At 39.1% G+C, this 10,000-nt stretch overlaps 2 protein-coding genes across 5 annotated transcripts in view; both read left to right on the forward strand.

The window, feature by feature from the left end:
* Positions 1–10,000, forward strand: part of LOC126992547 (actin, muscle-like) — a 56,295-nt gene that overhangs the window by 37,250 nt on the left and 9,045 nt on the right. For 2 of the 4 annotated variants that reach the window (XM_050851362.1, XM_050851361.1), the window contains exon 3: positions 1,635–1,747. In XM_050851362.1, coding sequence (XP_050707319.1) covers positions 1,635–1,747 — 113 coding nt within the window. Of the gene's footprint in view, positions 1–880; positions 2,131–8,466; positions 8,587–10,000 lie in introns of those variants that run through there. The other 2 variants (XM_050851367.1, XM_050851363.1) reach the window with 2 other exon arrangements.
* On the forward strand, positions 4,486–6,725 carry LOC126992551 (actin, muscle-like). The gene is made up of 2 exons (XM_050851371.1): positions 4,486–4,527; positions 5,389–6,725. The coding sequence occupies exon 2, from the start codon at positions 5,413–5,415 to the stop codon at positions 6,541–6,543; it is 1,131 nt and encodes a 376-aa protein (XP_050707328.1). The 5' UTR covers positions 4,486–4,527; positions 5,389–5,412; the 3' UTR covers positions 6,544–6,725.

Genomic DNA, 10,000 nt, shown 5'->3' on the forward strand with positions numbered 1-10,000 from the left:
CTGACCGATATAAATTAATGTTATATATGGCATACATTATCATTGGCAACCGAAATATTGCTGCACTGTTTTGACATTTGGTAGTTTACCCGGACTGCACCGCCTAAACAGGTCTTCGTAAGCTTAACTATCATGGCACTGGACCCCGATTGATAATTCTTTTCATAAACATATTACCATAATATATCAAAAAGAAGATGTCATAGCGTTACGATAGAAAAAAAAATCGATGAAACTAAAATATCACTATGTTAAAGGCATCACGATATATATATATATATATATATATATATATATATATATATATATATATATATATATATATATATATATATATATATATATATATATATATATATATATATCGTGTGTGTGTATATATATATATATATATATATATATATATATATATATATATATATATATATATATATATATATATATATATATATATATATATATATATATATATATATATATATATATATATATATATATATATATATATATATATATATAATTCAATTAATAAGATTTCCTAGAATACTAGAGCACAGTCACAAGCGACCCTGAACTGTAAAACAACTTATCATAATATATAAATACAAAATATGTTTTTCATAAGACACGAAATAGTAATGAATTATTTATTTGAAAGTAAGTATATATATATATATATATATATATATATATATATATATATATATATATATATATATATATATATATATATATATATATATATATATATATATATATATATATATATATATATATATATATATATATCAGTTGTAACTAATGGCCACTTAAAATACAAGTGGCATGTGCCAGAGCTGCAACTGGGACTTAACCATTATTTTTGTCATTTATCTTTCAGCCGAACCACCACCATGTGTGACGAGGAAACAAACGCCCTCGTGGTCGACAACGGCTCCGGGATGGTCAAGGCTGGCTTTGCCGGCGACGACGCTCCCCGAGCTGTCTTCCCCTCCATCGTCGGCCGACCTCGTCACCAGGGTGTGATGGTCGGAATGGGTCAAAAAGACGCCTACGTCGGCGACGAGGCCCAGAGCAAGCGAGGTATCCTGACTCTCAAGTACCCCATCGAGCACGGCATCATCACTAACTGGGACGACATGGAGAAGATCTGGCACCACTCTTTCTACAACGAACTCCGCGTTGCCCCTGAGGAGTCTCCAGTCCTCCTCACTGAGGCTCCCCTCAACCCCAAGGCCAACCGTGAGAAGATGACCCAGATTATGTTCGAAACTTTCAACACCCCCGCCATGTATGTGGCCATCCAGGCTGTGCTGTCCTTGTACGCCTCTGGCCGTACCACTGGCATCGTGCTCGATACTGGAGATGGGGTTACCCACACTGTTCCCATCTACGAGGGGTACTGCCTTCCCCATGCCATCCTTCGTCTTGACCTGGCAGGCCGCGACTTGACTGCTTATCTCATGAAGATCATGACTGAGCGTGGCTACTCCTTCACAACCACGGCTGAGCGAGAAATCGTTCGCGACATCAAGGAGAAGCTTTGCTACGTCGCTCTTGACTTCGAAAACGAGATGAATCTGGCAGCTGCATCATCTTCCCTTGAAAAATCATACGAACTTCCTGACGGTCAGGTCATCACCATCGGCAACGAGCGCTTCCGCTGCCCCGAGTCCCTCTTCCAGCCTTCCTTCCTGGGTATGGAATCCGTTGGCATCCACGAGACCGTCTACAACTCCATCATGAGGTGTGACATTGATATCAGGAAGGACCTGTTCGCCAATAATGTTCTGTCTGGTGGCACCACAATGTATCCTGGTATTGCTGACCGCATGCAGAAGGAAATCACTGCTCTTGCTCCTCCCACCATCAAGATCAAAATCATTGCTCCTCCTGAGCGCAAGTACTCTGTCTGGATCGGCGGCTCCATCTTAGCATCTCTCCACTTTCCAGGCCATGTGGATTACCAAAGATGAGTACGACGAGTCTGGTCCTGGCATTGTCCATCGCAAGTGCTTCTAAATACCCATCAATCGGCATACATGTATTCCAAATGGAAGGACTGTTAAGACTCTTAATTATCAAATACTTTTCTTGCAATTACAATATATAAATAAATAAAATATTTTTGGGAGAAATTGAATGACTTTGTATCCAAATGTGATTCCCAATAACCCGAGAACGAGTAAGTTGGTGGCTAATGCTAACGTGAGTTATGATTTTATTCTGAACTGTATCAGTGGTATGAAAAGCATATAGTGGGTAACACTTTTTAAGCACTGGGACAGCAAGATTGTGAGAGGTTATCATAACTTGCCCTCTTCAAGTTCATCAATTGATCTCAAAACTTGAGAGGAAGGAGAAATATAAAATTATGAGACAATTGACCATGTCAAATGTACGCAAACAAAATCTGTAAATTCGTAGGTAATCTCTTTTTCACACAAGGGAGGCTCTTTCAAAACAAAAACGCTCGCATGAGTAGAATATAAAAACTCGAGCCATTGAAATCGTGTTATTATTGCACAAAAGATACATTGCTTCGTCTTACAACTCATAGTCAATACATGATATAATGATAAGTTTTTGGTTGAGATTTTTGTATGAATTACATTTGCATTCATATGGTAATACTCAATTTTTATTCAATCAGCTTTGACATCGTTTACGGAATATAGCACTTTAACCGACTTTTTTTTTTAAATATTATTCTTGAAATAATGAAAAAAAAAATTCGAATTAAATACGGCTCACAATGCATACCTTTTAATCATGTATACCTGGGCACGACGCCAACTAGTATTCTGGTGAAAATATCTGCAACACAATTCGTAAATCTAAAATATTCTGATATGGCTTTGTCAATCATTTCATACAGAATAAATGTTTAAAAAAGTAAATAGGCTAGTATGATGCAATGCGAGTGAGAAAAACCGATCCTTCCTAATGAAAAGTGTCACAAGTTCCACCTGGTCATCAACCACGGGAAGATTACAATCATTCAAATTTACTGTCAAGCATAACAGATAAAAGAATGGCATCTTGTTGGTGCTGACAATAATGGCTTAATGACAATGCTGAGTTACATATATAGATATATATATATATATATATATATATATATATATATATATATATATATATATATATATATATATATATATATATATATATATATAGTGTTTTAAATCTCAAATATCTGTATTGTCTATATTATATATGCAAGAAAGACAAACAACACATCTATTTTCATAACGTGTTGTTCTTGATTTTATTTTTTTAGGAAACATTAAAGATAAAGGCTCTCTCTGTTTTGTTGTGAGGGGTGAAAAGTTCATTGATGTCTTGCTCCATCCTCCCTATCTACCTTCTGCCGCCTAAGCTGCCCTCCACTAATTCCCCTTCCACCACTACCTATGTCCAATTACGGAAAGCACAGTATCACCCTCCAGCCCCCGCCTGAAGCTACCACGATAGCCAACCGACCCCCTCCCGCCCGCAGTCCCTTACTACCGCTCTCTCTCTCGCTCTCTCTCCACCTGATCTAATTCTAGAACACCTTTACTTGCCTTGCCTCCTCTCTTCATCTCTCCTACCTCCCACTCCATCTTAGCCTCATAATGAAAAAAATCTAATGTTCAATATTTCGTTTTCTTTTCAGAAGGAATGAACCTATGACTCAATTCATTTTAGCTTTCGAATAAATACGTATCAAATCATACAGTAGCATCAGTGTCCCACGATGAAATCAATGCTTTGTAATATCAAACTACCTATAAAAATTTTGTAATGCCATGAATCTTTACTAATTTTACAAAGCCTTCTTCTGCAAAATATGAAAACGTCCCAACAAAATATGTCAGTTTGAAAAACAGCATACCGTCATAAAATACTATCGACATAAACATAACACTATATTCAAAAAGTTTCCGAGAACGATTTTAATCTGATAGAAAGCAATATTTTTTCCAGGCATGAAATAAAAATTACATTTTTTTTTTTTTTTAAATCAACAAAGAGGACGGTACATATTTTCTTTTGATATTTAGTAGAGTCGATATGCAGGATCAAGTTCAGACTCCAAAGTGTTTAAGTAAAAAAAAAAATGGCCTCTCGAAGATGGTTATTAAATCTCGATGATACGGGTTAAGAGTTAACTAAAGAAGAACAGATTCTCTATTTCCATTCACCTGCACCGAAAATGACAACCTACATTACACATACCAAAGCAAAATAAGCGTTACCCTCCTATGAGAAATGTATTTGCCATCTCACTGAACAACTTCAAGGTTATACTCCCTCCTAACCTTAACGTCTGAGCTTTGATGTATGAAGTATACGGGATAACCTTGGATAATATTTGGATGCATTACACCAACCTGTACCCACCCCCTCCCGTTACCTGCCAGACTAATGAGTCAACTGCAGCCTCACACCTTCAGAGGGAAGCATATGGTGGGTATATAAGGCGCTTCTGACACTACCTTCCCTTAGTGTACTTCAGACTCAGGATACGAAAGGACCTGTGTATGTGCTAGGGGTGTCCTGGAGGCAGTGAGATTGGTGTTGCTGATCTTTCAGATCATTTAACTCAGTAGCAAGCATAAGTAGTTCAGTGATAACCAAGAACTTCCTACATTCTCTTCATGAAAACTAACTCTTGTTCACAAAGTCTCGTAACTGTATGTTTCCAGAAACACAAGTCAAGCAAGCATCAAAGAGAACCAAAAAAAAATCCCCAACGTGTCTTGAAAATAATGTAATTGCAGCAGTATGTCACACACCAAGATTATGAACATATACTTCGTTTATGCAAATCAAAATATAAAGTTTGCAAGCGAATGTAGTTATAATCGACAATGCAGACATAAACAAACGGATCTGGGCTCTGATTTACTAATAACCAGAAATGCAATAATATTTATATTAACATACATGTTTAGGTTTATCAAGCAGCGATGAAACGCAGCTTTCAAAAACCTCAAGCAACAAAGAATCAAGCCAAAATCTGCGGCAGGCAGAGTAAACGAAATCCCAAACCATTGTGCACTTCTTCATTGATTTGGTATTTCAGTAAGCATTTTTCTTTAAGAATATTTTCCAAATGGAAATAAATTGAAGCTTCATTAAAAAGAAAGTAAATCAACGGATGCGGAAACAACTCACATTAAAATTCATGAAAAATCGTGTAATTGTTGTCGTATTTGCCAACAAAAAGACGCCAACTATTTTTATCTATAAAAAAAAAAAGTGTAATAACGATTCTAAACTTTATCTACGGGAAACCCCACGAGCTGTTCGCTATACAGCCCAGGCAATAAAAAATATATTAACGGCATATTTAAAAACATATTTCTTATGTGACATTGACAACATTTCTAATTCCAGCCCGTCTGATCCACCTACACCACCATGTGCGACGACGATGCTACTGCCCTTGTCGTGGACAACGGCTCCGGGATGGTCAAGGCTGGCTTCGCCGGCGACGACGCTCCCAGGGCCGTGTTCCCCTCCATCGTCGGCCGACCTCGTCACCAGGGTGTGATGGTGGGCATGGGTCAGAAGGACGCCTACGTCGGCGACGAGGCGCAGAGCAAGCGAGGTATCCTGACTCTCAAGTACCCCATCGAACATGGCATCATCACCAACTGGGACGACATGGAGAAGATCTGGCACCACTCTTTCTACAACGAACTCCGCGTTGCCCCTGAGGAGTCTCCAGTCCTCCTCACTGAGGCTCCCCTCAATCCCAAGGCCAACCGTGAAAAGATGACCCAGATTATGTTCGAAACTTTCAACACCCCCGCCATGTACGTGGCCATCCAGGCTGTGCTGTCCCTGTACGCCTCTGGCCGTACCACTGGCATCGTGCTCGATACTGGAGATGGGGTTACCCACACTGTTCCCATCTACGAGGGGTACTGCCTTCCCCACGCCATCCTTCGCCTCGACCTAGCTGGACGTGACCTGACTGCTTATCTCATGAAGATCATGACTGAGCGTGGCTACTCCTTCACCACCACGGCTGAGCGAGAAATCGTTCGAGATATCAAGGAGAAGCTTTGCTATGTTGCTCTCGACTTCGAAAACGAAATGAATCTGGCAGCTGCATCATCTTCCCTTGAAAAATCATACGAGCTGCCCGACGGTCAGGTCATCACCATCGGCAACGAGCGCTTCCGCTGCCCCGAGTCCCTCTTCCAGCCTTCCTTCCTGGGTATGGAATCCGTTGGCATCCACGAGACCGTTTACAACTCCATCATGAGGTGTGACATTGATATCAGGAAGGACCTGTTCGCCAACAACGTTCTGTCTGGCGGCACTACCATGTACCCTGGTATTGCTGATCGCATGCAAAAGGAAATCACTGCCCTGGCTCCATCTACCATAAAAATTAAGATCATTGCCCCTCCTGAACGGAAATACTCCGTCTGGATCGGCGGCTCTATCTTGGCCTCTCTGTCCACCTTCCAGGCCATGTGGATCACCAAGGAAGAGTACGATGAATCTGGCCCCGGAATTGTCCACCGCAAGTGCTTCTAAGAAGCTAATTCTGTAAGAAGTTTCAAATACAATTTTATTTTGAAATAAACTATACGCTTTCAAATTATATCAAACAAGATCTTTTAAGTTTTATCATGTTTTGTTTCGTTGTGGGTCATCTCAATTGATTTTTTTTAAGTTACCAATTTGCGTTTCAATATTTAAAATATTTATTTAACAAACTCAATGTTTTATTCAAAACCTCTCACCCAAAGAAAACTGAAAACTTTAATCTGGCCTTAGAAAATAGCGAAAACAAGTGTTAAAACAAATTTCGTTTTCTAACTATTTTTAGTGATAAGCAGCATGCACAATTTATTTCCTATTCACACTCGTGTGTGCATATACAGGCATAAGTTATTTTTTCTTACTTACACGTATTCATCTCCCTGTACGAAAGGTAAATTCTACTTCCACGAAATTGCCCTCCCATCCACTCTCACTTTTTTGTCAGTGTCAACACATCTTTCCTGTCGGTAGCCCTTTATCACTCACTCAAAGATTAATTCAATACCTCTGAGATCTGCCGTCAGTAATAATTCTCACTCTCAAGGAGGCACTTACAGCATCAGATATCTAAAAATGACTTAACATAAATTCACTTTACTGGAGGAGCTGTCATTTTTTTGCCACTGGCACATTCTAGTATACTATATAATGCCATGCATTTCAATAACTGATGGGAAGTGAAGAAATCACATTCCATGGATATAACAAACACGGCCCGGAAAGCTAACTTCAAGGTAAGAAATCGGTCTATTTTTTTTTAATCGGAATCACATACGCAAGTCGACCGTCGACACTCTCTCTCTCGTCCCAACTCATCCCCCCAAAACACTTACCACTGCCAATGCCCATGTACGGCTAGGCTGGAGGACCACTACTACCCCTTCCATCATCCCGCCCCCTCCCCCCGCGTCATACCCACACCCACGCCCATCTTGCCCCACCCATACACAAGTTAATTTCGTCCTAGCTCGCGAGGGCCAACTACATCCGTTCTGAATACGCTTGTATATTTTTTTTTATTCCTACTAGCTCATGTTCATGTCACTGCTAAGAACTGTTCACTACAACGTATAATGAAACTATCATGTTTAATTTTTCTCTCTCTCTCACAAAATAATAATAATAATAAGAATAATAATAATAATAATAATAATAATAATAATAATAATAATAATAATAATAATAATAATAATAATAATAATTCTGTGCGAAATCGACGAAGAATCATGCACCATATAAACAAAATTACGGTACACTAAACACAACGTTCCTGTACTTTCATCACGGGAGCATTTGAAAATATGTAACCCTGAGAAGCAAGTACAGCATGTTATGTTACTGATTACATGAACTAGCGTTTAGGAAGAAAATAATACCTAAAATCTCATTTTAGCCACGATCATTTAAAAATTCGCATCCTACCCCTCCAGCGCATGTCTTTCTTTCCGTTTCTCATATTTAGTAATGTATACAAAATATAATAACGTCTCTCTACAAAAATAATCTTAACTCACAAAAAAAATCGCCAGAAGCATTTGTTTCTTGTTTCAAGTCCCCCATCTGATATGAAGCTCTACACTAGTACTTCTTTTCATGCAGCTCCCCGGCAAGCATCTTGGCCATAACCTACAAGCGCCGGCCGGTCACATGTTCTTGGCAGGAGCTGCACTGCTCCATTAATCAACATATGTTACTCAACGTTTCGTCATCTATCTACCCTTTTAAGTGAAGACAGGAATCAAAACAACGAACGGGCACCGGAGAATGGGTACGTATTTTCTCTCTACAAATAAGGCTTCCATGCTGCCAGATATCTATTAAACAAAAAAGTTTGGAGCATTATAGACGTCGATGACTGACACTTCCGTCTTTACCAATCATCTGCGTGCCTAATGACTCAAAAGGAATCGTACAACTAATTGCGAGAACACACAAACGATATATAAGACTCTACACACAAGCACGATTTTAGTGTACTTGAGATTTGGGGTACGAAGGACGTGCGGGAGGCTAGTGCAGAGTCCATACCCAAAGGTTTGCTACTTCAACAAATAATATTTTAGTGTACAAGTCCACTGCGGAACACTCTAACTCTCAAATGCTTGGCAGAATATGCGTTAAAAGACCAAAACTCGTGATGAAAATATATTGTGCATTAGTGCTGGGAAAGTGATTTCAAGACTAGCTACATCACGAAAATAAAACGAGGCGTTATCCGCACAAATCGCATATAACTTTGGCATCTCTATCACCACTCCGTTGAAAATAACTTCGGTCACACACTTTCATTTTCTTTCATATTTAAGACCCGTTCCTTTAAGTTCTGCTGGATCAGCCTGGCAAAGTAACATAATTCCTAGTAAACTGGGGTGATCACACTGACGTAACCTTTTTTATATAAATAGAACCCACACTGATAGAATGTCAGGATCGCCTGTTGTATAAATGTAATGATTATAAAAAATGTCATATTATTGAAGCAATGTGTAAAAAAACAATGCCAATTTAAGTGATGGGGTCACTATTGGAAAGATCTCTTCTCACTTCATTGAACCCCCGGTCTGTCAATGGCAGAGTAGGGGAGGGGAAATGACCTGATCAGGGATGGAGTATTCGTATTCAGTATTCAGATTCGTATTCGAATACATTCAAATACCGTATTTGATGTATTCGTATTCGTATCCGAATAATTATTGATAAAAAAAAAATATTATAATTCCTATTCGAATACAAGGGAAAAGTATTCGTATTCTGCGAATAATATGACCAATACTTCAAAATTTATTACCAGAAATAACACCCGTATTTAAGGTAAGTGTGATATCCCTGAATTGAATACTGGCAGTTGTCAGTCATTGTTTATGAGCTCAATTCACTGTTGCATAAATTAAGAAAAGTGTTATACCCAATTACGCCAATATTTTTTTTTTTTTTTTTTTTTTTTTTTTAAGTATTCATCCTCCGTGGTCTAGTGGTCAGCGCCTGGCTACCACTCCCAGTCCCAGGTTCAAATCCTGGCCCGGGCAGTCGGCGTGCAGCTCAACCAGCTGTTCACCTCCCTTTCGGGCTAGTCGATAAATGGGTACCTGGGGAAACCTGGGGAAGGTAAACTGTGGCAATCCCGACTTCACACTAGCCCGTGTCCCGGGGAAATCGATTGTTACCTACCATAGGCTCTAGGGGCCAACGGATCGGAGATGAACACCAAAGCCACGCGCAGCTATAGCGTATCCACCTACCTTTACCGCAATGTATTCATGAATACTTTCAAGAACTATTCGTATTTATATTCGAAATATAACAATTTCAGTGTATTCGAATTCGTATTCGTTAGAATTTGAAGCATTCTCATTCGTATTCGAATAAACAACTCTTGTATTCACTCCCTCCCTGGACCTGATTCCCACTACGTGACCTTAGGAGTGTCCACCAAAAATGTTTTGTAAAT

This window comes from Eriocheir sinensis, unplaced genomic scaffold (genome assembly GCF_024679095.1).
Source record: "Eriocheir sinensis breed Jianghai 21 unplaced genomic scaffold, ASM2467909v1 Scaffold488, whole genome shotgun sequence".
Taxonomy (NCBI): domain Eukaryota; kingdom Metazoa; phylum Arthropoda; class Malacostraca; order Decapoda; family Varunidae; genus Eriocheir; species Eriocheir sinensis.